This window comes from Propithecus coquereli, unplaced genomic scaffold (genome assembly GCF_000956105.1).
Source record: "Propithecus coquereli isolate 6110/MARCELLA unplaced genomic scaffold, Pcoq_1.0 Scaffold139, whole genome shotgun sequence".
NCBI lineage: Eukaryota > Metazoa > Chordata > Mammalia > Primates > Indriidae > Propithecus > Propithecus coquereli.
In genome coordinates this window covers 3,642,921-3,670,809 of record NW_012138191.1, presented here as the reverse complement: position 1 = coordinate 3,670,809, position 27,889 = coordinate 3,642,921, and the positions used below count along the sequence as shown (strand labels likewise).

The following is a 27,889-nucleotide window of genomic DNA, read 5'->3' as shown; positions in this document are numbered from 1 at the left end:
TTGGGAGTCATCTTGAAAATGTCCCCCTCCAGGGTCCTCAGCTTGGGCATCATCCTCAGGTAGAGGGACGTGAGCTTCGGCAGGTCTCTGATCCATCCTGGCTCAACTGAAACAGAGGGGAAGCTGCCCACTACCCAGGAAGGCACAAACCCAGGAGGCCAGCATGGCATAAGGAAACAACAAGAGTGACAAGGTGGGTCGTGAAGAATGTCATTGCCGAGCAGTGGTACAGTTAGCAGTTTTGGGGATCTCAGAAGCCTGGCCATTTCAGCTGGAAGAGCCCTCGGGGATAACCAGTCCCAGTTCACTAAGGCCAAAGAGAAGAATGTCTGGCCCAAAGATGTACAGCTGGGAGAGGACAGAGACAGAACTTGAACCCAGGACGCTGTCTCCAGGTCCACTGCATCCCCATCTTCTTGCTAAACATCACACAAAAAAATAACCAGGCTTCACTCAGATGGCTACCAGGGGAGTGGGAAACTTTCGAGGATTGTAAGTAAGGAGGAGAGGAGGTCCAGAAACCTAATTTTGTGGCTCTCCTAATAAATGGAGAATGTGCCCTTCCCCTCTGTTCTCGTTCTTTTTCTTTTTGTCTGTGATGGAACAAGTGGTTACAGACACATGAAGTGCTTTTTTTTTTTTTAAATAATAAAACCAACCTTGTGAATCAAAGTCAGAACACCAAGTACAGGAAAACCATTATCCTCACCTCCCTCCTGTGTCTTGTTTAAATGGTGCAACATTAACAGAAGCAATTTTAGCCAACCAAGTAGAAAAATCAATGGATTCATCCTCAGAGCACACTGCACATTAATTAACTGCACGTTTGGTGCCAAGCTCATCCATGACTCAACCCCAAAGTGATGCATTCCCTTCTCTATTCCACAAGCATTTATCCAGCTATGCTGGGACGCAGAAGAACAGAGTGGCTACAGTTTTCCTGGGTTCGGATTTGGAGGCATGAAACACTTAATGAGCTGTGAGACCACAGGCCAGTTACGTCACAGTTCTGTGCTTTGGTTCCCTCCTATGTAAAATGGGGATAGTAACAGTTCCCACCTCTTAGGACTGAGGGAATTAACCCCAGTGTGGCGCTTCAAACAGGGCCAGCTTGCTCTGGAGATGCAGCTGGCGTTATTATTTTAGTTTTTTAGCAACAAGGTCTCACTCTGTCACCCAGGTTGGAATGCACCCAGGTGCCATCATAGCTCACTGTAACCTCAAACTCCTGGCTCAAGTGATCCTCCCGAGTAGCTGTGACTACAGGTGCATGCCACCACGCCCAGTTAGTTTTTCTTATTTTTTGCAGAGATGGGGTCTTGCTATGTTGCCCAGGCTGGACTCACACTCCTAGGCTCAGGCGATCCTCCCGCCTCGGCCTCCCAAAGTGCTGTGATTATAGTCCTGAGCCACCCGGTCGGCCCTGGTGTTATTTCTGAGCTCTACTGTGAGTTAGGCACCCGGGTCACCCATTGAGGAGGAGCGCAGCCCTGAGCGGCTCTGCGCTCGGGCCAGCTGAGGACGCGGGGCGCCCCGACTCACCCCGCTCGAGGAACGTGCCGCTGAGATCCAGGACCTCGAGCGCGTCCAGGGGCGCGCCGTCCGCTCCGGTGAACGCCGCCTGGGCGATGCCGCCCCCGGCGCCGCGGCCCAGCGCGGAGGCGGACAGGTTGAGGAGCCTCAGGGCAGGGAAGCAGGCGAAGGCCCGGGGCGGCAGCGCCTGCAGCGGGTTCCCGGAGAGCGCCAGCGTGCGGAGGCTGCGCGGCGCGGGCCCGGCGCACGGCGGCAGGGCGGCCAGCTGGTTGTAGCTGAGGTCCAGCGTGTGCAGCCCCGCCGGTCCGCCCTGGCCCCAGCTCAGCGCGGCGACGCGGTTGTGGCGGAGCGTCAGCACCTGCAGCTGCGGCAGGTGGCCGAGGTCCGACGCGCTCAGGGCGCGCAGCAAGTTGTGGCTGGCGTCGAGGCTGCGCAGGGCGCCGGGCAGGCAGCTGGGCAGGCGCTCCAGGCTGCGGTTCGCGAGGGTCAAGGTCGTGACCCCCGCGGCGGGGAGCCCCTCGCAGGGCGAGCCTGTGGCGTTGCTGCAGCCGCACCCCCAGGAGCCCTGCTGAGTGAGCCAGAAGAGCGGGACCCTCTCCTGGGGAGGATCCGCCTTGCTTAGGCGCGACACCGTCGGCGGCAGCAGCAGCAGCAGCAGCAGCAGGGGCCGCCACATGGCGCGGCTGGGGACAGAAGAGCAGGAGGCCCATTAAATCCAGCAGAAACCCCCGAACAAAGGGACAAATGTGCGCCCTCGCTCCATGCCCTGCAGGACTCTGAGGAGGAGCACAGGCCCTGGATGCTCCCTGAAAGGCAGGGGGACCTTCCCAGCGTCGCCAGGTGTGCAGTGACTTTGCCCTTGCCAGCTTTCCTTCTGTCGTCTTCCCCTCGCGCACGGTGGCACCTCCTGCCCTTCCTTCTCTCAGGAATGCCTTTCCCTTTTCTTGTGGGAGAGATGCCTCATCTGTCCAATCTGGGCCTGAACCTCCCAGTAACCCCCCTGAATCTCCCCATCACGTGAGCTTCTGTAGGGAAGGGATGTCCCTTGTATTGCTGTGAATTGAACAGTCGCTGCTCCATAAACGTGAACGCCCTCAGTCAGGAGGAAGCTAACTGGGATAGAAACACGGACTGGAAGATTTTGCCAGTTGCAGCAATGCTCACTTGCCCCAATTTTTCCCATTAGAATTGCCCAGCCACAGGTGAGTCCTAGTTTGCATAAAATATGTTCTGGGGTCCCTTTCTTGGGAGCATGCTCGGGGTTGCCTTCAGGAGAAAAAAGGAACCCCCAGAGAGCTGTGAGGCTTGGGACCCCAGAGTCAAGCATTTCCTGGTCCTACTCAGGTTCCAACAAAAGCCAGGACCCCTAGTGTTAGCCCTGCCCAGGAGGGATGGCTGAAAGCTGCTAGGTGTGGAATTTCTTGAGTACTCAACACTCCAATCCACAGGGCAGAGGAGATCAGGTAGGGGTAGATCAGGCAGTCGTAGGCTGGTTTAGGAGTGGCACAGCTATTTCCAACCAGGCTCTGGACTTGAGGCCACTGCTTGATATCCCTCCATGACTGCAGATGTGTGTTCCTGCCCCAGCTCTCTGAGCTGACCACCAGACCTCCAGGCAACCACCCAGGCTCCAGGGGAAGGGCCTCCCTCTTGCTAGATAGAGGTCAGGGCAGTGAGAAAGATCCTGGAAACTGAAGTCAGGAGTCCATGTGTTCAGCATTGTGTCATACTCACCCAGACGCTGTCCTCCTGGAGTGTGGTACCCTTGGACCTTGGATGCTTGTTTTAGAGATTCCAGGAACAAGTGGCTTAGACCGAAACTCAGCTCTGAACTCGAAACTCAGCTCTGAACTCAGGAGGGAGGCATAGTTCCCAGCCACCCTTCCCCTGACCTTATCCACAGAGAGGGCCTGAGACACTCCAGCCCCTCCTGCTCCTCCTTCCCCATCAAGACTCCGCTGTCTTTAGCCAACACCCTCATTGCCTGGCTGTCTCCTCCCCCTCTGGGGCCTGGGCCTCCCCCTTCCCAGGCCTGGCACCTCCTCTCCACCCTCCCCACCTTCCCCTTTCCTCACACCGCCTCCCCAGGTGCGCGAGGGCTGCCGGGGCGCAGTGAGGCAGAGGAGCACCGTCACCTCTCAGGCATCCGATCCTCCCTGCCGGGTGGGTCCATCTCCTGGGATGATGCGAGGCTGACTGGTGAGCCAGTGAGAGGGGGAAGCTCCCTTACCCAGAGGAGGGGGTACCCCAGACTGGGGGAAGGCTCTCAGGGATTTTCAGGGAACGTGGCAGGAGAAGGAAGCCTCGGAGCGTCTGGCTCAGGCTCAGACCAGATCCCCGCATCCCCAAGGAGAGTTTGGTTGCTCCGAGACCGAATTCAGCCACAGGGTGGGTGTTCGTCTCTCATAAGCAGTGAGAATAAACAAAGAGGGCAGAAACTCAGAAAGGACGTTCCTGCTGTTCCATCCCATGGCTGGGACGACCGGTCCTGATTGCCACAAGCCCCCGGTCCCCCTGAAGATGGGGTGATGCCGAGTGAGCTTGTGTGGAGCTCGTCTGCTTAGAGCAGGCAGCGCCTAGGAACCCCCAGAGGTCCAAGAGCGGAGATCAGTCATTTCATCTGAGAGCTTTGATCTGCACCCTCCCCCCACCTCCCCCGGCCCCACGGCAGGGGCTGCGAGCTGGCCAGGGTTAATGACCCCAGCTTGGTGTGACAGACCCTGAGACCAGAACTGCACTTATCTTTCCTCCTGTCAGTCCTTATCTGGGCAGCCCTGAGGAACCGCAGGACACCTCGGAAACTGGCCTGCTGGGTTAATGGCATCATTGGAAGGCCCTGGGGGGGTCTCCTTTGAGGCCTTCTCCACCCAAAGCCTCAAAAATATCCTTCCAGTCTTGGTGCCGGCAGGGTCTTGCTGCTCAGGAGTGTCCCTCATCTGCCTGAACCCGGGCAGGGGGAGGCCAGTCCTGTGTTCCCCCGGCCTGGGGCCAATGCAGTGACCACCTAGGGAGTCTGTTTCTACCCAGAGGTAGAAATGAATACCGTGCATACAGCAGGAGGCCAGGGAGAAGTCAGGGAGAGGTGGGAAAGTGCGAGGTTGGGGGTCGGCTCCGAGGGGCCTCGCCTCTGCCTTTGCACAGACAGCTCCACGCCCAAGAATTAAAACATCAGGTTTCTCTCAAAGTTAAGCCAGCCGAGTCCTCCTCAGTGAGGCAACCGACCACGCTGAGGCCAGCAGGGGTTGGGGAGTTCAGGCAGGGCTGCCCAGAAGAGAGGGACCTCAATCCACTGAAACGTGCCCAGCTCAGGCAGAGACCCTGAGGAGGAAGGAAGTTGGTCCACCACGGAGGCCTATAAAATAGGATCTCGGGGAGCCGCGTCAAGCATACTCCTCTGTGCACCAACCTGAGGTCATCAGTCTGTGCTTGCCTGGAGCCCCAGGCCCTCTGAGCCACCTTCTTGTCACTGCTGCTTGCTAGTGGTGGCAAGGTGGCTGAGCTTGGCTGTCTGGATGGCCCTGCTGCCGTGGGTCTGGGGCACACAGCTAGTGCGCTGTCGGACTTAACCACTGTGTTAAATGGCCTCCTGTGGACCTCGGCGCTTGACGCTGTAATAGTCCCCGTAAGTGCAAGAGCAGCTTTCCCAGATATTTAGCTAGACCCAAATCATGCGAGAGGCCGGGACAGGTGGGACATTTCCTTTGCGAAGTTGAGCAGCTTATACTCAGAAGACACACAGCCAACTCCTTAGGTCACTGTGCGCCCAGCACTGGGGAAGACGACTGGACGGGACCTGCTGGGCACCTCCTGGGGAGGCCTAGCCCTCTTCTCCAGCCCCTCCTCCTCTTCCAGCACTGCTTGGAGGTCAGAAAAAGATGACTGAAGAGTTTGTCCCCTCCAGAGAAGATGCTGAGTCCCGAGACAAAGTCTTGGGACCAAAAAGTATGCGTCTTCCAAATGTCGCACCAAATGCTGTGCCATGCGACGCCACGCCCCTCCAGGGCTTCACCTGAGCTGTTCCCCCTACCTGGGTGCTCCTTCCTTGATTGCCCTAGTCTCTGTTTTAGCTTGTTTGTCTAGACCTAGTGTGGACACCCTGGAAAGAAGACCCCGAGATGAGGACTGGGGTGCAGGTAGTTTATTTAAGAGGCAATCCCCAGAAGCATGGAGAGCGAATACGAAAGTGAGACAGAGAAGGGGAGGCGCTGACCATGTGTGAATGTGCAGGACACTACCCTGGGCAGCTGGGACTCTCTCTGGCTGGGGACTCTTGAGAGACTGTGTAGAGCACACCATAGGATTGTTCCATCAAGTGGCGAGGAAGTGGGGCATTTACCCACCATCGTCTGCCGCTTGCTGGTTGGAGGGTTCTTTCTGAGACTCCCTGGCACGTCTGGCTGTCCCCGAGCAGGCGCAGATCGAGCAACTCCACGGAGGGCGAAGGGGATGGGTGGGCACGGCAGCATCTGCTGTAGCACCCTGTAAGATTTCACCCAAGCAGGCCCCCTTTGCCTGCCCCAAGCTGAATTAGGTGCCCTTCCTGGGTGTGCTTTCCTAGGTGACCTTGGCTATCTGCCATCCGGCAGATCGGCGCAGATCTTCCGTGACTCAGGACTGAACTTCCTAAGAACTGGGCCACATGGTTCATCTCAGTGCCCCACAGTGCCCAGGGTGGAGTCTGCTCGACACATGAACGGGAAAAGGCCCCACAGAGGATGTGGAGGATCGTGACATCCTCTGCTGTGCCGGGGAGTGGAGGGGACAGAGCCCAAGATAGTAAACATGAAGTTCAAGGGCCTGAGATCTGTAGCCCAGGCCGTCTAGCATCCCCGCGTTGAGAAGGGTTAAGGTAGGGTTGAGGTGGGGGCAGGAGCAGAAGTGGAGGTAGGAAACTGAGTCACAAAGAGCTTTCCATTCCAGATGCCCGACACTCTCATGATCTTTAGGGGGAAAATCTGGAAGAAGATCACAGGGTTAGAGAGTTAGTAAAACCATAGCCCGTAGGGGAAAAGAGAGCCAGTAATTATACACTTGGCCACACTTCTCTGGATTTAGAGAAAAATCAGAGCCGTGGATCCTTGGCTTTAGAGGGACTTTAGAACTTGTCTGGCCCCACCCCTCCCTGTCCATTGTAGGAGGAGAAAACTGAGTCCCAGAGAGGGAAATTATTTTGTCTGAGGTCTGAGTGGTGAGTTCCTAATTATCCAGGGAGAGGGAATGGGGACCTAATTCTCACGATTCCATTCTGGGCTCCGGACTTACTTGCACAGCTGACCAGGTCTCGCCTGCCCTGGCATTAGCCATGTGGGCCTGTTCCCACAGATGTGGCTAAGGAAACACACCTGGTGAGCATCGGGCCACTGGGCAGAATTTCTAGGGGTTTTGACTCCTACTGTTCCCATCCTACCCTCAGAACTCCAGGAAGAAGCAACCCTAATACAGATTGCCCCAGGGACGTAGAATTGGTGTCTTCCAAGGGCGTCCTGTGTGGCTTCGTTTACAGTCCTGGCAGCCCAGGGTGGGGTGAGTGGGGCCAGCCCAGGTGACAGGTGACTGCTCAGCCAGCTCCCCCAACCCTGCCCTCTGGATGCCAGCAGGCTCTGCTGAGGGCTCTTCCCCAAATACCGGAGTCTGAATGTACAAGCCTAAAGATGCATTCTTCTCTGACACCAGAGATAAGCCAGAGGAATGGGAGGGTAATTGTGGGAGGAGACGGTACCAGGTTGTCAAGTCTCCAGGAAGAGCCAGCTCTCCTGGAATGGAATGCAGAAGAGAGGCTTTCAAGTGGTAGGAACCCAGATATCTGAGTGGGCTCGCTGACGTGGCCGAGCTGCCTGCAAGGAAATGATCTTGAGAAAATGAAATTGAGACTCACGTTGATTTTCCTATGGAGGCATCACCCATTAACAGTAAGATTTCAGAATGAGGATTTGTAGAATGATTAGACTTTTAAATGATACCGTTTGAGATCCTTTAAAATCTTTAGTGGAAAAAAAAAAAGATTCAAACTGGACTGAGAGGTCAGGCTCTAATCTGCCACTGTATTTTGCATGTGACTGTAGGAGGTGGGACCAGACAGTAGATAGGCTGTTTTTATAAACCACATTCGGGAATTTGCCACAGCCAGAGGCAGCACACGAAGGGAAAATGGGGATACAGGATGCTGGATTCTTATCTCAAGGCTGCTGCCATCGAACTGGGTACAATGTCTGCATTCTTAAGCTTCTGTCTGCATCCTGTTTTTCATCTGCAAAGTAAATGAATTGACTTAGCAATACCCTGAGAACATGCTGGTGAATGGTCCTAGGCACCCAGTATATAAAATGGGAGCTCAGAGATGAACAAGACTTGGACCCTGCCCTCAAGCAGTTCCCACTCTAGAAGGGGTGGAAGACAGAAGACAGTCGTGCACAGGGTGAGCACACGTCAAGTCACAAAGGGCTGAAATGTGTGCTCTGTTTGTTCAGGGCCTGTGTCAGCTTGCTCCCTGCGGCAGCCCTAGCATCTGGCAGTACCTGCTCACAACACGTGCTTAAGGGAGACGTGCTGAACACGCGAGTGTAACTCTGCCCTCCCTTCCTTCTGGTTCAGATCAGTTATATTTCCTCATTTGGGATTTTCCACAGGAGAGGAGTCAGGGTTTGCCTACGGGTTTGTTTAGATTTCTACTGTAATATGTTAAGGGGAATTCTTTTCTTTAAAAAAAAAATGCTCGAGTTGCAGAAACAAAGTCATGATTTGGAATCTCATGGAGCTTCCCTGATAAGCCCATCGTAAGTCAAAAATTGTTAGGTTGAACCACTGTAAGTCAGGGACTGTCTGGATTTGCTTAGACATCTTTCTCTCTTGCTAAATCATAAACTCTGTTTGGTTCACTAACCTAAGCAACTAGCATAGTGTCCGGCACATAGCAGGTGCTCGTGGCAGAGGAAGCCACTGGTTTCCCAATGTCTATTCTTGAAGTGGAAGATTGGAAAATTCCACTAAAGTGGAATTCTTAGAAATTCCACTACCGGGCCTTCTCCCTTGCGATCCTTACCTGGGGCCCCTCCTCACCTGCGACCTTGCCCTCATAAATCACCTGTAGCAATTAGTGTACCAGGCTGTAAAGCAGTCTGGGACTCTGCCTCACTAAAGTTAACCCTGTTGTAACCGTGCCCCTCCGCCTTAAGCAGAGCGTATAAAAGACTGCAATGCTCTTTGTCTGGTCCTCAGAATTTGGGTAGACCAAATTCCCCTCTGGGCCAATTGCCGGCCGGCGTGAAGTATAAAACCTGTTTTGCCAAAATCTCTGTGTGTGTCTCTTGGTCTATTCTCGGTCAGCCCTGCCGTAACATTCTCACTTTCTTTATCAGTAAAATAACCTTGATTTCTAGTTGCATCTCTGGCTACTTTGAATAAAGACCAAATATTTCAACCTCCCTTGCAGCTACCTTAAGCCATGTGACATGATGTCTGGACCTGTAGCAGCCATGTCGGACCAGGAGATGCCTTTTTGGCAATAGAAGCTGCACAAACATAAAGGACAGAACAAAAAGATAAAGCTTGTGGTTCCTGGCAGGGTGTGGAAAGCCTTATGGTCTAGGCTTGCCCACCTTAGGAATTTTAGGTGGAAGAAAGAAAAACCTCTCCGTTGTTTGAGCCACCATTTGGGATTTTCTGTCACTTGTAGCTAAACAATTCTGATAGAAAAAAATATATATCTTTTAAAAAGTTGATTTGGTTGAATTAGTATTGGCTGAACCCTAAAAGAAATTGAAAACTGTTGGCCCACAGGCTTCAGTTCTCAGATATATCATACCATGTAGTATTTTAAAAATATGTGAATACTAGGCAGGGCATGACTCTCAAATCCCTGTGGTCTCGTATCTGACCAACTGTGCTAGGCAGATTTCCTACCCCCAGACGCATTTGTGTGTGTAGCCCCTTACCCTAGAGTGAACTTTGTTTGGGTTACAAGCAATGGATCATTCCACAGCTTCCCGCCAAGTGTTTGGCTGTGCATTTGCTCATCTGATATCTACCTGATTCAAAGAACTATTTATAAAGGAAAAAGGTCAGGATAAAAGCATTTCACTCAGCCTCTGAAAGGTCTTGGTCCCTGAGGAAAGCCACCTGTCTCTGGTGGGATTTGACATCAACCATTTGTACGCAATAACAAGAGTTGTGCCAGCCAGTTGTGGGGAGGAGGCATCTCTGGTCATGGTTTGGTGTTCTCTCTGTTGGGAAAAAGGCAGAAATCTTTCCTCCCCTCCTTAATTCCACCTCTGATGCAGACTTGCAAACAAATGTTATTTATATTGGGCCAATTATTGGGATCTGAAATTTTTTTAGTAGAAATGTTCTCTATTTTGCCATTTGAAATCTAGTGTAAAGTAATTGGAGGAAACATTATCTATGGAGTTTTGTAGGCCTTACCCAAATATGTTCCGAGAAAAATCAAATCAGGGACGTTGTCACAAAGCCAATCTAGGGTTCTTAGCTCGGGAGGCCTTGCTGTTCACATGAGCAATCAAGCACTGAGGAGCACACCTCAAGTTGGAAGGTCTGGGTACAAATCCTTGCTTCCCACATACTAGCTGGGAGACCTTGACAAGTTGCTTGACCTCTCTGATCACAGTCCCCCTGTGTGCTGGAGCTGGTTCATCCCCCTCTGGAGAGGTAGATGTTCGTACCCGCTCCCCAACTCTGCGTTCACTGACATCGTGTTGGCTGTGGCGGCAGCCTTTACCTGTGGTCCCCAACCCCCGGGCCGTGGCCCAATACTGGTCCGTGGCCTGTTAGGAAATGGAGACCGCCTCTTTCCTTTGAAGCTGGGTGTGCGTAACTCCTAGAAAAGAAACACTGGTTCTGTTTTTTTTTCCCTTAGATAACATTGGGTCACGTGGACTGGCCTGGCTGCCAATATTGATTCTTCGACAACATTTGAGGAAGTTAAGTGGCCCTTTGAAAGCACCTGGTCTGACTTCCATCCCCGGTGCTCCCAGGTGCCTGGAACGCCTCACCCTTACAGCCCCGGCTCCCGGCCTCCACAGCCCCGCCTGAAGAGTGTGCTTGCTCTCTCCTAGTAGCCGTCTGTTACCAGCCAGGCACTGGGCCCAACCAGCCACCCCATCACCAACGCTTGAGCCTGTGTGTCGAGCCCTGGCCCCTCGCCTTGTTGCAACCCTCTACCCTTTCCTTACGGCAATATATATTTATAGACGGAACCTCATTTGCCTTCCCCGTCAGCCCCCAAGGCCTCTCCCAACACATCTCTTGAACCAGAGGGCACAGGCTTGGGGCTCTGGACCCTCCCCACCCAGAGGTCCTCGGCTCCACTCACAAAGGGTTCTGCCTCCTCCACAGGGTCCACTTTTGCCTCCCAGGGGTCTCAGTGAGCAGCCGAAGGCCTCACCTCCCAACTTCCAGGGGTGAAGAAGAGAAATAATATCCTGTTAAGTTCCCACAAAGCATTTGCCATTTGCTCTGGCTGAGGAGTGGCTATGGGATTTTTCCTTTGTAACAAGTGAAGAAACTGAGGCATGCAGGGGAATTATGGGTCTTCTACAAGGTCACACAGTGAGTTGGAGGAAGGAGGCTAAATCGGTTTAGTTGAAAGAAGCTTTCCCACAGCTGTGAGTCAGGAGCATGGCTAAAGAAGGCCGAGAACCTACCACCCCAAGGGCACACAGCTGGAGTTCACGGCCAGCACAGGCATTTGTGAGGACAGAACAGGGACTGGCTGATTTTTCTTTTTTCCTTTTTTAATAGCAATCGACATTTATCCACACGGCCTCAATGAGGTACAAGGGAATGGAAAAACTTTATCACCAGCGAGGGCCAAGTGCTGACCTTCGGATTTTCTGTCCATGATTCCCAGGACTCGAGAGCCCTTGATGGTAGGGAAATGAGGGGGAAAAAGGGGTGAAATAGCAAATAAGGGTGTCTCTGCCCCCCCAGTCACTGCGAGATTCTGGGGTGATTGAGGGGGCAGGGGAGGAGGCAGGAAGGTCACATTTGGAAAAACAATATGAATATAAAGATATTGAATGTAGAAGCAAATAAAGAAATCTTATAAGTGAATTAAAAAATTTTTACTGATTTCAGAAAATAGATATCATAAAATGTCCTGACTTCTAGTGCCTACAAATAAAAGATGAATTTTCAAATGAATGGCTCCTCCTCATTTCCTTACTTTTCTGATCTAGGGACTGGTCACGAAACTTTCCCAGAATTAAAAATAAAGTACTCTCTAAGCACCTCATTTCTCCGGTGCTTTGGTCCACCCCTCCGCCCCTAGCTAACTCAGGGCAGCCACTCTCCCTAACGCCCTCTGGCCGGCCCGTGTGAGCCATGTTGGGACGCTGAGCTAAGGGGAAGCCTGCACTGAGGCTGGGCAGGGGGAGGTCCTTTCAAGGCTGAGCAGGGCTGGGGAAGGAAGGGTGGGGTTCGCGGGGTGAAGCTTAGTGGTTTCCAGAGTTAAGACAAATCTGGCTTTGGAGCCTGGTTTCACTGCTTATCAGCGGTGTGACCCTGGGCAAGTTACTTCACCTTCTGAGTTTCTTTTCGCCTTTGTAAAGGGAGAAAGCAAGCTGCTCCTGCCCTCTATGGGCGGGAGTGAGAACTGCATGCAAACGGATCTGTATGTCACTGCCATTAGGGACCCCCTATCCCTAAAACAAATAAGTACCCTCAACATCCAGCCATCACAATCAGAAGCCTTCAGCTGCTCTGTTGCCTCCGGATACTTTTTTTTGCTCTCTGGTGTTTTTTTTTTTTTTTCTAAAAGACAAATCTGGTAAAAGACAAAAGAGCTCACGATAAGGCAGGATACGTCAGGAAAGCTGGAGACGGAGTCAGTGAGAAAGAAATTGAAACCAACGGTTAAGTGAGGTTTCTCAGCTGATCTCTGAGGACCTATGTGATCAGCCGCTCCCCACAGCCGTGGGGAGAATTAGCTGGAACCTTGGCAGCGTGAGGAGAGGCCTGCGCCAGACCTGGGAGTCTCGCTCCTTTTTCGTAACAGAGAAAATAATCACCTTTTTGGAGACAGGTTGGAAAGGACACAACTGGACCACGCTCAACTCCATACAAACCTTTTACTTAAAAAAAGGTCATATAAAATAATAAAAAAATGCAGATTTCTGCATCTAGTGTAGATAAGAAAGCAAATGATGTTGAAAGGCACACATTAATTTAAAATTTCATCATAGAAAGTCACATGACCTTTTGTACCAATGTAAAAAAAAAAAAAATGTCCTTAAAGTTTGCTCTTTGGAACAGCAGCATTTAAGGTTTTCTAGTCATACTTGTTTATTCCTTTGGGACGTTGCTGTTGTAGTCACAGAAGAAATGTTCCCCTGAAAGTTGTAACCAACAGAGACAGTTTGGTTAAAACCAGTCAATTCCTTTGAGTGTTTTCATGGAAATGTCAGATGACCATGAAAAACTAAGGAAGAGGGTTGACCTGAAGATTTGACTTAGATAAACTTAGGGAGTGCTGTCCGAAGACAGATAAAATCGGACAAGGAACATTATTTTAATGTATGGCTTCGTTGTAATTGTAACAACTTGACTAGCTTCTTAAATAATAGAGCCCAGGTCTACAGAGAAATGACCAACACCAAGTTTAACACATACACTTAGCACTACTTTCTATATAAACCATTTCAAATTAAGTTCTCTATGAGTGAACCTGATTTTCCAAGGGCTTAAGCCATCTCCGAGCTTTAAGTTAGGCCTCAAAAATTCAGCTGGTGCCTGGGAGGCTTCATCAACATTCACCTCTACAGAGAGGCTAAAAGAGGAATTTCCAGATGGCAGGTCCTGGCTCTGGACCAGGGGGTCCTTAGCCAAGACTGTCGCTATGTGGCTCCCGGAACTGCTGAGATCTCCCTTCTCAGATGGCTGTGTTAGATAATAAACCAGCAGCTGACGCTTGCGGGCATCTGGGCTCCAGCCAGGCCCCGTGAGGGTTCATGCCGAGAGAACTGCAGAACAGAGTTGGAACCTTTGCCTTATATCCTTGCAACCCAAGCTTTTCATGTGACAGGAGAACATTTAGAAAAAGCATAATAAAGTATTATCGGATAGTTCCCTTTACCTCTGGTATTGCTTTTCACCTACTCTAAACCCACCCCACCCACTGCTAACAAACCAAAACAGAAAATGACAATTCATTTTCAATTCAGCTGTTAACTTGGCTCACGATGATGTCTCAAGGCAGGGATAACCAGCAAAAAGCAGGGGAAAAAGAGTCTATTAGTGGCTTGTGATTTACAAAAGCCAAAGGCCTTTAGGGAAAAGGCCAGGAGTCATATAAACACAGACACCAAATCCAGGAGAACACGGTTTCGTGGTACGAGGAACACTTCCCCACCACCCGGATCAGCCAGAGGCCCTGGGGTTGCACCCGTGCACATGGTGGTCCTTGAGAACAGGTCCGCCCTTCTCTCCCTGACCGGGTGGGATGGACGCCGGGCTGGATTCCTTGATGCTGGGAAGTGGTTTTTATGAACACAGAGAACTGTGCCCGTCTCCCTGAGCCCCAACCCAGAGCAGAAGCAACTAACACATGGATCTGGGCTGAGGAATAGGTTTCCCTACACCCTTGAGTCACCCACGTCTTCACGAAGGACTTGAAGGTGGCTGAGGGATCCCCAGGAATGGAATAGGGCTTGCGGGTGGCAGCAGTGACCCAAGAGGACCAATGACCAAGACCGGATGTGTCAGTGGTCACCTCAGCAGATGTCAGTGTGGACGGAGGGCACTGAAGGCCATTGCCCTGATACCTCGTCACCAACCGCTACCAGGCAGCCCTGCTCCTCCCTCTCCACTCCCAGACCTTCCCTCCAGGGAAAAAGTGTGTGTATGGGGGACGCCCTGTGCCACTTTCATAAAATGGGAGCTAAAGCAATTTCATTAGGGAAAGACATATTGCTTTTCATACCTGAGTTTGTGGAATAAGATTTGTACTTTCTACATGGGATTTTTACCTTTCTGATTTCTCGACTGACTTAGCAATGAGGCAGATAAGCACAAGGACAACTTCCAGCCACACACTTGGCAGGTTCTGCAAGTCACAGATCTGTAGCGACATGCTGGGCCTTTGGACCCTAGTATCTCAGAGTACCCCCCCCCCCTCCTGCCCACCCATTTTGCAGAAAAGGCAAGTGAGGCCCCTTCCACAACTGATATAGCACAGAGCAAAGTGAGGGAAGGGATGTGCTAGCAGTGTGTTTGGAAGGAGGCGAGGATCTGAGTGAACGTGTGTCGTCCATAGGTCTGGAGTCTACACACGGCCCAGGCCAAGCCGTGGATCCCGTGCGTCTAGCGGGAACCGCAGTTGGCTTGCCTGTCTGTGTGGGCCCAGCAGGACTTCCCGCTTCAATCCTGACCGCCGGTCAATTTGTGGAACAGGTCCTCATCCAGCGTTTCGTTCTGGTCCTTGGAGCGGGTGGACAAGAAAATGTAGCCGCCGATGTACTCGTGCACGATCTTGCAATCCGCGCTCAGGCAGGTGAATGCAATGGAGACGTTTTGGTCGAACTCGATGGCCACCTGGAAGAGGAAGGCACGGATCGGCTTAAACTCTGACAGGGGGTGACGGGAAAGAGGCTGCTTGGGAGATGATGGAAACTGTGACACAGGCTAAGGGGCCCCTGGAGAGGAGGGCCACTGAGGTGGCTGACAGATGATATCCCAAACGACCACACAGAAAACCACCGCTTCCAGTTAAACACTTGCAGAAAACATGTCTTTGTTCTCTTTGCGCCCTCTTGTGGTGTCAACTTTGCCACACACCTGGTAAAACAGAACTCCCAACACACACGGACAGTATTTTCTGTGTCGTATAGATATAAGAATCTCCCAAGCACACTCCCTGTGTTGAGGAGCAGGGTGCTCTGCAGACTCATTAATAGAGAATAAAAGGTCTGCCTCAATTTCCCTACAGCCACTACCTGGCATCCTTTCCCAGCTGAAAGTCATAAACTAAGCACTAGAAAAAAAACTTAGATGCTTCATTGGTTCTCAACCATGGCTGCCCATTGGGATGACTTGCGGAACTTCAAAAATTACTGATGCCTAGTTCCTACTCCCAGAAATTCAGATTTGACTGGTCTTGGGTGTGGTCTTGGCAGTGGTATTTTAAAGCTCTCCAGGTGATCCTAACATGCATCCAGGTTTTAGAGCTACTGCCTTAGAGGTTCATCCAATCTCTGACCTTCATTTTACAAATGAGAGCCTAGATGGTTACCAGCAATGCTGAAAGGACTCCAGCATGTGTCCTTTACTGTCCCTCTAGGTTGATGGATTTCTACTGGAAAAACGAGAATACAAAAGGAATGAGAAAAGATAGATTCTATACTGGCAACATCGGAATATTTTAAATCAGCAATAGGATGCTGCTGCTAACTTCATCTCGAATTTCCCAGGACACAGGCTTGGCCTGAATGTAGTTGTTCCTAGGATGGGAGATGACGGGAAACTGTCACACAGGCTAAGGGTTTGTGGGCTCCTCATCTTAGGAGGCTACACTATTCTCAGTCATCTCTGTGCGCCTTGCTTCTCTGGCATTTTTTCCCTTTTGGGACTGGAATGTTCTCCAGTTGGGCAGCTGAGCCTCTGCGTCCTCATTCAGTTAGAGCCTTTGGCAGCCAGTCAGATGGGGCCTTTCTTGCATTTGTATTTTGCGTAGCAGTTACATCTCAGGTAGTTTCCACTAAGTAATCACCAGCCTAAATTTTATATAATCCTATGATGAGTCGGTGAAAATTAATCAAACTGCTCAGCAATTTTAGCTTCTGTCTGTACGGAAAGCCTGGATGGAGATAAAGCCAACTTGTGGTGTTAATTCAAGAACATTTGGCCTGTACTTGTTAGGAAACTTCCCAGAATTGCATGTGATTATTTCACCAGATAATTACTACCTGCTTGGGGGTTCCTAATCTAAATAGAAGAACACCTTTTTAAAATCAGAATAACCTGCAATTCTGAGAGAACACACATTTACAGGCTCAACACTGGACAGCAAAAACTTTCACTTTACCTGCCGGATTTCCCAATTGACATTCCACTGTTTCATGTTTGTGAATCTCCATGTTGTAATTGGAATCCCTGTGGCTGCATCGATTCTAATCAACCTATTATAGGAGACTCCCAGGATGTCATCTTTCTTGCTTCCTTTAAATCTTAAAAAAAAAAAAAAAAAATCAAAAACAAAAACCCCAATAATATTAGTTAAGAGAAGCAACTGTTTCCTATAATAATGATGTTCATTCATATACAACTTCTTAAAGATAATACCAACATTTCTGAATCATTTTAGAAGAATAGACAATGAGGGATTAACTTTCTACAGGAGAGCATTTTTATTGTGACATAGAAAATATGAGGAATGGATAAATGAAGACTATCCTGCGGACATTCTTTAAGTGAAACTGACATCAGAGGAAAGTAAAATAAGAGGAGGTCAAATCAATTCATTCAAAATTAGCACCACCGCTGTGTGCCAGGGACCCTCTCAGGCACTGGGCATATTATAGTGTACAAAATGGATAGAAAATTCCTGACTGGTGGGGGGATAGGATCATAAGTGTGAAATAAATATGCCAGATAAGCTTATGAGGAAAAATACAGAACAGAAGGGATCCAGGGAATACTGGCAATGAGGTGTCACAATCTAAAACAGAGAGGTCAGGGAAGGTCAGCGAGGTGGTGATATTTGATCAAAGAACTAATGTGCATGACAGAATGAACCATATGGCTCTCTGGGGCAAGAGTATTCTGGGCAGAGGGCACGGCCACTTTGTTTATTTATTGAGTGCTCAAGGACCTGGCAGGAGGCCCACGTGGCTGGCACAGTGAAGGAGGGGAGAAAGGTGTGAGTTAGAGAATTAGGGAGCTAAGGTCTTGGAGGCCAGGGTAAGGATCTGGTTCTTCCTCTGAGTGACACAGGAAGCCTTCAGAGGTTTCTGAGCAGAGGCTTCACATGGTCTGACTTGAGATTTTAAAAGGACCCCTCTAGCTGCTGAGTTGGAAACTTAAGGGTCAAGGGTAGAGGCAAGAAGATCAGGTAGGATCACTCTGGAACTGGTGGTGGTGGTGGCAGAGGCAGTAAGGAGAGGTCGGATTCAGTGCATATTTTGAAGACAGAATCACCAGGATTGGCCAATGGACAGGATGTCGTGTGAGAGATAAAGAGCAGAGTCAGGAATGACCTCAAGAAATTTGGCCTGAACATCCAGAGGGAGGAGTTGCCCTTTACTGAGATGCGCAAGAATGTAGGGAGAGCTGGTTTAGATGGGTAAGATCAGGAAATTTGGACATGTTAAGGAGAAATGGCTGTTAGACATCTAAGCATTGTTGGATTTATGAATCTGCAGTTCAAGAGAGAGTTCTAGGCTCAAGATATACATTTTGGAGTAATCAGCATATAATTGAAGCCAGAAGAATGGCTGAGCCCAAGAGGATGAGTCTAGACTGAGAGGAGGAGTGTTTTAAGAGCTGAGGCCTGTGCATTCCAGTATTATACGAGGTTGGGAAGATGAGAAAGAACAGCAAAGGAGACCAAAAGAACTGGCCAGTGACACAGGAGGAAAACCAGGAAGGCAAGTGACGCAAGTGTGTCTGGGAGGAGGGGCCGGGCTCACCGTGCTGCGAGGCCAGCTGGCAAAGGCTGACCTATGGAGTCAGCAATGTGAAGGTCACGGGAGACCAATGGGTGACCTTGATGAGAGTGAGAGGCAGAGGCAGTATCTTGTGGAGGGGGAGAAAACCTGACTGGAGGAAGGTCAAGACAGAATGGAAGCAAGGAATTGGGGACAGTGGTAGGGACACCACGTTCAAGTTCTGCTGTGAAGAGGAGCTGAGAACAGGGACAGCAACTGGAGGGGGATGTGAGGATGTGAAAACTGAGGTTGCCGGAGAGAGAAAAATATATAATTGGAGGAAAAAGAGTTCCTAGTTGAATAAGCTACTTTCCACATCTTATCTTTTGCACATGTTACCTTTGTATGATTAAAGTTTACTGTACTTTTCTGGAATTATTCCCATATCTTTTATTATTCGTTCATTCCACCACCATAATGCTTATAGCACAAGTTAGCTCGCTTCTTGCTCCACCTGCTTCTCTCTAACATATGGGGACTCCCTGGGCTGCTCTCTGGAACTCGGGGAGTCAGGAAGCAAAGAAAGACCCAGGTTTCTCGGGCGTGGGCAGATCCTGACTCCGCCTGCCATCCTACACACAGGGCACTGGCCTTGGAAAAGGCAGATTTTCATCACATCCAGGGCCGCTGCCTCAAAGCCTCATGTCCATAGACAGATGCTGGAGGGGGAGGGAAGTGTAGGGGGAAACAGCTGGAAAAAAGGCAGTGGGGGACAGCAGTAAGAGGCAGGGGAATTTGTTCAGGGCCCACACTACCCTTCATAATTTATCAGTCACTTTCCTTGCCTTCTTTCACTGGATTTGCTCACAATGCCCTCTGAGCAGAAGCTAAGGCTTGGTGAGGTCGGTGACAATGCCCCAGGACACAGAGCTAGCAGAGGCAGAGGTGGGCCTGGAAGCTGGGCCTGGTTGGCTCCAGTGTCTGTGTTCTTTCCACCATGCGGGGTTGACTTCAGAGTTATAGGTGAGTGTGTGCGCGTGTGTGCGTGTGTATGTGCATGTGTGTGTGCATGTACATATGCACACATGTCCATGCATATAAGTGGATGTCCCGCACAGCTTCACCCTCCCTCACTCTTTTGCTGCAGTGATTAAAGCAGGAGGAGTTGCTTGTTTGGGATAAACATTGGGGACAGATGTTAAGTGAGATGTTTCAGTGAATAGAAAAGTCTGGATAGACTCCCTTGCTAGAAGGGGTTGAGGAAACTGAGTCTTTGAAGAGCTGAGACAACAAATGAAAACTGTACTTTCCTATAATTCAATGTTTTCAAATACAAACCTGTCTTCCAACCCTCAAATTATAAGATGAGAAAGTGACAGAGAGCACTTACTGTAGTGCAGGATTAAGCTTAGATTTTGCTTAAACATCAGTCTTCCCTACTGAACTGGAAAACATAATTCGACGTACAAGCACACTGTGGACACATTTTGGGAAGCCATTCATTTTATACAGTGGGGCAGAGCCGTCACGCTGGGTGGGGATTACAGTGAGGACACCAGGCTCTATGCCAAGGCATGTCCCTGACCAGGATGTGAACTTGGACAACTCACTTAAGCTATTTTTCTATATTTCAGTGTTTTCATCTGTAAAACAGAAGTGGGTGATTGATGGCCTTCTCTGGGTCCTTTGGACCAGTAGGAACAGGGTTGCTATCTGATTAAGCCGGATGAAGATAAGACACAAGGTTCGTTGGGACCTTTCTAGAAACCTAAAAATTCTGCAAAGCCACACCACAAGACACGGTATGAGGTACACAGTAGCGAGGAAGCTGACGTGAAAGAAAGTCGCAGCTTTCATATAATCAACAGGTGACGTTTTCCCTCTGGCTTTGCAAATGTAGTTATCCTAAAAGAAGGAAATCTCCTCCTTTTAAAATTTCCTTTCTCCCTTAGCTGAGTTTCAGGGTTGTGGAGCAGAAGGTATGGACAATGTCTGTGAGCAGCCCAAAGTGTTTGGACCATGTTTGAAAGGGCAGCATTCAAAAATAAAGAGTTCTATATTCTCTGCTAAATGAGAATAAACTGGGTTCCCAGAAAGCCACTCACAACTGAACAGAAAGTGAGAGAGGCCAGTGAACACTGTAGTCACCTGACAAGGTAGTAGGTGAGGCCGAATTCAGGTAGGGACTGCCACGCCTGGATGAACCGCAGCTTGGCTTCGACCAGGGGCATCTGGGCCACGTTCTGGTGGGCTTCCAGGATCCGGGCTGCCAGCTAAGCAGAAACGGGAGACATCAAACTCTCCTCCGTGTGCACCGACTGCCCTGTAATCATCCCATGAGCACCGGATCCCCAAAGAGAACAATAAATGCAAGGCCTGACTGCAGCTCTACAAAGACCATTCATTCCCATTTTTCTACAAGACATGACGGGGAGAAGCAGGAATGAGATTGGGAAACACAAAAGCTCCCAAGGTTACAGATGGAGAGCTCCAGGGTCCTTTTGTCCAAGATCCGTGGAGTATCCAGAGATAGTTCAGTTCATCTGTGCAACTTTTAACCCACTCCTATGGAGGCATAATTTTAATTTTCAGTTGGTGGGAACTAAACAATTTTTCTTGATTAAGTTCAATCTGGAAATGTCGCCATATTCAGTCAGCATCACAGTCACCTCTAACAAAATTAACAATAATTTCCTAATATCATCTAATACTTAGTACATAGGCAACTTTCCCCATCAATTCATTTTTTCATGATGATGGCATTAATCAGATGGAACTTTTTATTTCAGAACATAAAGATTCTACTGTAGACAATCGCCCCAACAAGATTAGCAGTACCTGTTTAGACTTGTGTTTTTTTGCACATCGAGGTGACACAAAACATTCCGGGTTCATGTCCATGTTTTCGAGACTTGAAGTCACCTGAGATGTCGAGTTCCTGTTTTTCATCCTCAGAAATGAAAGGATGTTGAGGACCTCGGGCTGGTAGGAGCTGTCTGCCATGGTTTTGCCCTTCGATGCCAAGATGCAGGCAGCCATCCACCGGGCATATTGATTCTCCTGCAGCAAAAACCCGAGGGCTGAGAAGCAAGCTCAAGTGCAAAGCCACCCTGTTATGAACAGCAGGACTTGGACTTTCTTCTCCACTGTAACACAAAACTATCACCTTCCAAGCAAGGAAAAATGTGAAGTGGCGCACATTCTGAATGACTGTTAACCACTTAACGTAACACCTGGCAATAGCCTTTGAGATGTGTGTTGAGTTTCTAGATACTAAGGGGCTAGAGGATAGGAATGCTGGCTTTGATAAATTCCATGCAGGGAACTTTGCATTTAAAGATGACCCAAGGACACAAAGGAGTGCCATGAAGCACAGATAGGTGAAACCCCAAACTACCAGAGAGCCTTCCTTGGTACATATTTCCAGTTTCAGATCATGTCTGATCTCTGTGACAAAAGAAAATAATGAAAAAAAAATCATTAACTGATTTCCTGTATTATTCATATACTGCTCTATCCTTAGTAAAGATTCTAATTCTAAAGTAGCAATTCGGGCCATTATGGGAACTGAACAAGTTAGTACTGGCTTCTATTGTTCTTTAAGGTCTATGCTCACTTTTGAGCTCAAGGAGTGAATAGGAGGGCTCCCCGGAGGCTGAGGGGATGCCCTCAAGGAGGGGAATTGTTCAGTGCAACAGTGCCCGCGGTACGTTGAATCACTGGCCTCAATCTTCGCACTCCCGGATCCACACCCTTTGCCTGGTAACTTAACAGTTACAAGAGACAGAGTGCGAGTCCAGTCTCTTGACATCAGGCTCAGTTATGTGATCTGCTTTGGCCAATGGGATGTGGGGGAAGTGACAGTATGCCAATTTCAAGCCTTTTGCACTCCTGCCATCACTAAGAGAGGTTTCTGGGACCCAGAATAAATAAAATCAGCTCAACCTGTGGCAAGGTCTTGTGGAAACCCGTGTCTCAAAGCAGATCTGACCAGCTGACGCCAGCCTGGATCATCCAACCCCCAGCCTACCTGTAGATCTTTCAGAAACAAGTATTTATTGTTGAACGTCATTGTGATTTTGTTACATTGTGACTGTTGCAAAACAATAGCTGACTGACACAATAGTGCTCTAATTGTAGAAAACATCACACAGGTTTTGCTCTTAGGCTTCACAAAGGTGAAATGACTTAACATCTTCTGTGGTTTTACTTACATGGTCGCATCTCAAATACACTTCGTTCATGCCATCAGCAACAGGGATTAGTAACTTGATTCCAAATTTTCTCCCTGCTACATTTACATCTGGCACAACTTCACAGCCTGAATGGCAAAAGACAGACAAAACTGAGCACTGAGGAATCTGTTAGATAAATATCAAGTGTGCATCTAAAATAAAGACTTTGAACATAAACCCCGCAGATTTTGTTCTCTTCTGAAAAATGGAGGAGCAAGCAGATGACACTCATTAAGGATAACTAAATAAGACTTACGAACAATTAACATGGATTAAGAAAAATGATTTTCTTTTACGATTTTCTTAAATGAGAAAAGTCAATTGAGTTCATTTTTCAGTTTGATATTAGCTATCCTAACTCAAAGGAACAATTATGAATATGAATGTCAAAGTAAATCGAAGCAGAGGAAAGACTCTGATGGCCACATGATGATAGTTGAGTGTGCTGGTTAATTAAATATTTCAATTAATAGAGAGTTACCAGTATAAACTCACAGTGACTTTCAGAAATTAGAATAGACAGTAAAGTGATACTGGATTAAACATAACTGTTCTGAATTCAGGAAACTTTTCAGGATCTTACAATGCCTCATGTGCTACATTTATGGACACCAATTACCACCACGTCCTAGACTCTGGACACACTGGGCAAGATGGGATGGCAGAATGCAAGTGACCACACTCACTAGACCACATTCGAGGTCCACGCTCTATGAGGTCGAGGAGCTGCAGGTCTGGAAAACCTAGATGGATAGCGGTTCCTCTAGAAGTAAACCTTGCTTCATTTTGTAGGAACCTTGCCTAGAATTGGCAAGATGTAGAGTACTCTTACCTCTAAGATTTAGTTTTTCTACTGGTTCTCCTTGTTCAAGTTCCTTATTTTTAAAGTAGGCTATAGACGTGTCTTTAAAGACAAACCAATATTGTTTGAATGTTTTTAACATTAACTTCTTGGGCCTGCAAATTAAAGTGCAGTAAATGTTTAAATCACCATCCAGAAAAGTAGAACACATTACAAATTTCAAGCAGATCAAGATGCTCTAAAGGCCCTGTCCAGGAACATACTCTTTATTTTTTAAAATAATTTTCAAATTGCCAACTCATTGCAAAAAACTAGAAATGAGGTGTTGATATGAGACACAGATTTTAGTGAGAAGGCTTAGGAGGTAAACCACCTGGGACCATATTCTGGCTCTGCCACTGTGTGCTCCTGGAAAGACACTCCATTTGCCTGGGCCACACGTACTGCTTCTATGTGATGGGGACAGCAGCAGTCTTCGATTCCAGGGCTTTTGTGAGAATGGAATAAGGTCATCTATGTGAAATGATTATCACAGTGCCTGGCTCACCTGGAGTGCTCAATAAATTGTAAAGACGTAAGTGAGAAACCTGCACGAATCTGGTGACATTTGAAATCTCAGCATACTTCTTGGATCTTAAAAATCTCTCAGGATGAACAGCACATGAGCTTCAAGTTATCAGATAGAAAACCATATCTAAAAGTGAGCAATCTTTTCTGTAGTTTCCTCTTGACTCTTAAGAGAAACCACCAGAGAATTCCCAGGGAGCCGTGGAAATCACTGATATCTTCAACTAATCAATACAGGTTCTACTGTCATCAAAAAATATTTTTTTGGGAAGAAATCCAACAGTCGTATCTGTTGGGGCCGGCAAACATTGTACCCTGGACTAGACAAGGTTGGTGGTGCCAATGGCAGCCCTAAAGTTTGGGTCTTTCAAAATAGGAAATGTGAGAGAGAGCAAGGGGGTAGAAAGTGGGCAGACATAGGCAGGGAAAAGAAAATATGAGTTGTATGTGGTTCAGTGGAACAATCTTGGCCTTAGGGGTGATCAGGGTATCTCATGCCTGAGGAGTGAACTTCTACATTCAAGAATGGGAGAAAGAGATGAAGCTTGGTGTTAACATCATTCATATATAATTTTGGGCAAGTCTTTTTAACATGTCAGTACTCATCTTTCCTTAGCTAAAAATGTGTTATCCTTAACACCAAGAAAAGGGAGAAGGTGCACATTAAAAAAAAAAAAAACAACAAAAAAAAACCAGTGTACTACAGGAGAATATTGCATAAAAACTATAAAATGAATTAGAAAACATTATATGGACTTAACATTTCCAGGATTAAAAACACCCACTGAATTAAAAGAGTATTTATCATGTTGACGGCTCTAGTTAATATTAATATAATTCTAAGGAACATATTTAAAAGATTCTTTATCTAACACTCAGATTCTCCAAAATGAATAGTATTTTCAAAACAAAATCTAAGGACACAGCCTATAACCAAAAGATGTGGATAGCAAGGTCTTGGTTTACTCCTAGGCATCTAAATATTTCTCTTTAGAATTCGGTTTAATTGGACCTTAAGAGCTCAGATTCCTCCTACTGTCTCCTTCCAGTTTGGTTCCTCTTCCAGGCTGCTTCCAACACACTAACAAAGCTAGTAGTTATTCTCCCATTCTGTGCTCCAGAGGCTGGGGTGGGGCAGGGCTGGGAAAGGAGGAGCGGAGGAGATATCAGGTGGTGAATGAATCATGTACATAAGAGTGAGATAGGCTCTCACTAGAACTCTTAATATGCATGGTATTTAACATAGAAAAATTCTGTCTCCAAGTTTTAAAAGTGTGCAGATAATACTGCCTTTTTTGTTTTTTTTCTTTTGAAGAGACGGGGTCCTGCTGTGTTTCCCAGGCTGGCCTTGAACTCCTGAGCTCAAGCATCCTCTCGAGTAGCTGGGACTACAGAGGCGTGTACCACTGTACCTAGCATAATATTGCTTTTTAAAAAACCACTTAATTGAGGCACAACTGGCATATAAAGAGCCATATTTTACATATACATATTTTATGTATAAATCTTGACGAGTCTGGGGATAACTATATACCCACGAAGCCATCACTAATATCAAAGCCACAGACATAGTCGTCACCTCCCAAACTTTCCTCCTGCTCTCTTTATTTCTATTATTGTTTTTAATTTTTTTGTGGTAAGAACACTTAAAGATCTACCTTCTTAGCACATTGTCCTATGTTGTATAGTAGATCTTCAGAACTTATTTATCTTGCATTACTGAAACTTTATATCTTTAACCATCATCTCCCCACTTTCCCTTCTCCCCAGCCCCTGGCATCCACCATTCTACTCTCTAATGCTATGAGTTTGACTATGTCAGATGCCACATGTAAGTGAGATCATACAGTATTTGTCTTTTTAATAGACAGTATTATTATTGGCAATGATGTAACCTTGTAAATATTTCCAAATAACTGTTTTCAAAAGGCTCTCTTTACAGCATTAATATCTTTCAAAAACCGATTATGTTCTCACTTATTTTACAATCACCTTTTCCTTAAAGGAGAGATTAAATATGTTTATTATTTTGCAAACATCTGGGGGCTTACTACTGATGGCCACTTGTCACCACAGAAAGGTCATAAATTTAGAACATTTATTTTTTAAAAATGCCTCTAAAGTTAAGTTTCTTTCTTTCTTTTTTTTTTTTTTTTTGAGATAGGGTCTCACTCTATTGCCCAGGCTGGGGTGCAGTGACATGATCATACCACACAGTAACCTCAAACTCCAGGGCTCAAGTGATCCTCCCACCTCAGCCTCCCCAGGAGCTGGGACTACAGGCATTTGCCACCATGCCAGGCTAATTTTTTTATTTTTTGTAGAGAGGGGTTCTTGCTATATTGTCCAGGCTGGTCTAGAACTCCTAGCCTCAAGTGATCCTCCTGCCTTAGCCTCCTAAAGTGTTAGGATTACAGATGTAAGTGAGTAATCTCACCAGGCCCTATTTTTAAATTTTATTTTCTTTCATTTTTTTTTAAAAAGGCATTTGACCCAACCCATTCTTAAAAGACTTTTTTTTTGAGACAAGAAGGTCTTCCTCTGTCACCCAGGATGGAGTGCAGTGGCCCCGATCATAGCTTACTACAGCCTCGCACTCATGATCAGGTAATTAGCATATCCATCATCTCAAACATTTATCATTTCTTTGTGTTGGGAATGTTCAATATCCTCCTTTTAGCTATTTGAAAAGATATATTATTATTAACTATAGTCATCCTGAAGTGGTATAGAACACCAGAATTTATTCCTCCTATTTAGCTGTAATCCTTTATCAAATCTCTCCCAATCTCTCCCTTCCTCCTACTCTTCCCAGACTCTAATATCCTCTGTTCTCCTTTTTACTTCTATGATATCTTTTTTTAGATTCCACATATGAGTGAGAACATGTGGTGGAAACTTTATATTCCTTGCTTGTTTCACTTAACATAATGTCCTCCAGTTCCATCCATGTTGGAGCAATTATTTTTTGAAAAAACAAAAATGCGTAACTCTACTTATAGGTACTTTTCCATGTGAAAACCAGTGAGTCTTACTGTGGGACCAAAAATTTTCATGATTACTTGCCATCTCTCTATGAAGTATTATAAAGATTCTTCTATATTTTAAAAGTCTTGTTTTTATAAAATGTCACCCTGGTAACTCTTGTAGCACACTGTGTAAGTCATCCAACAGTGAGTACGCCTTGTAGTTTTGGCATAAATCATTGTTTATGTTAAATATGTAATTTACTGGTAGGATTGTATCTTCTCTGGTTTATACTCAGGGATTTCCAACAAGTAGACTCTTGGAAGACTGATTAGGCATAAATTTCTAGATTGATGTTTCTCTTAGCATTTTCTGTATCATTTTCCAGGCTGTATTTGTTGCCAATGAGATGACTGCTTCCCACCTGTCGCTCCTCTGTAGGAAATCTCTTTTTTTCCCTTTGATTTTAAAGACTTTCTCTTATCAATGGTTGGCCTTATCAAGATGTGCATTTATACTGATTTATTTTCCTTGAGATTAGTGATTCTTGAATTTAAGGATTTTTGTCTCCAACAGTTGTGGAAAATTGTCAAGCATTATCTTCTGAAGGTTTTCCTCTGGAACTCCTAGTAGATATAGGTTGGCCCTTTGCATTCCATCTAGGTCACATTTTTCATTTCTATCTTTTTGCGTTTTCTCTTCAACTGTGTTTTTTTAACTTGATGTTTAATACACCTAATAAGTTTTAAATTTCTTTGACCATATTTTTTACTTCTAGAATTTCAATTTGGTTCATTTTCAATATATTGCCCATTCTCTTTTATTATAATTTTTACTTTTGAATTTAATGATTCTAAACATACTTATGGTTTCTTCAGATTATATGATTACCTAAAGTTAACGAAACTGCTAATCCTGTTGCTTGTTGGGTCTACATCCCTTCTGTGGTTCATTAACTTCCAATGGTTAGTAATTTTTATTGGGAGCTCATGTTTTTTTAGGTTGTTATTGTTTTCCATAAAAGGCCCATGCATTCTTGGTTGTGGATATTTCCTGCTAAGTAATTTTACAACTACATTTGCCAGGGTTTCCTAGGTTTTGTGGTCCTGGACCAATTTCTATTTCACTTTGTTAGGATTCCCATCTCACATAAGACATTTAAATTCATATCCACATCTGTGTGTGGCACAGCC

The 27,889-nt window shown here is 47.1% G+C and overlaps 2 protein-coding genes across 2 annotated transcripts in view; both read right to left on the bottom strand.

The window, feature by feature from the left end:
* LRRN4 (leucine rich repeat neuronal 4) overlaps positions 1–2,209 on the bottom strand; it is a 12,303-nt gene extending 10,094 nt beyond the window's left edge. Inside the window, exon 1 of the mRNA XM_012639241.1 lies at positions 1,543–2,209. Within this exon, the coding sequence (XP_012494695.1) occupies positions 1,543–2,209 (667 nt within the window). The remainder of the gene's footprint in view (positions 1–1,542) is intronic.
* A 12,692-nt stretch (positions 2,210–14,901) lies between these two features.
* The window catches only part of FERMT1 (fermitin family member 1), a 35,183-nt gene continuing 22,195 nt past the window's right edge, over positions 14,902–27,889 (bottom strand). Inside the window, exons 10-15 of the mRNA XM_012639263.1 lie at positions 23,193–23,317; positions 22,340–22,446; positions 20,964–21,185; positions 20,274–20,398; positions 16,565–16,706; positions 14,902–15,075 (exon numbers count right to left, since the gene is read on the bottom strand). Of these exons, the coding sequence (XP_012494717.1) occupies positions 14,902–15,075; positions 16,565–16,706; positions 20,274–20,398; positions 20,964–21,185; positions 22,340–22,446; positions 23,193–23,317 (895 nt within the window). The remainder of the gene's footprint in view (positions 15,076–16,564; positions 16,707–20,273; positions 20,399–20,963; positions 21,186–22,339; positions 22,447–23,192; positions 23,318–27,889) is intronic.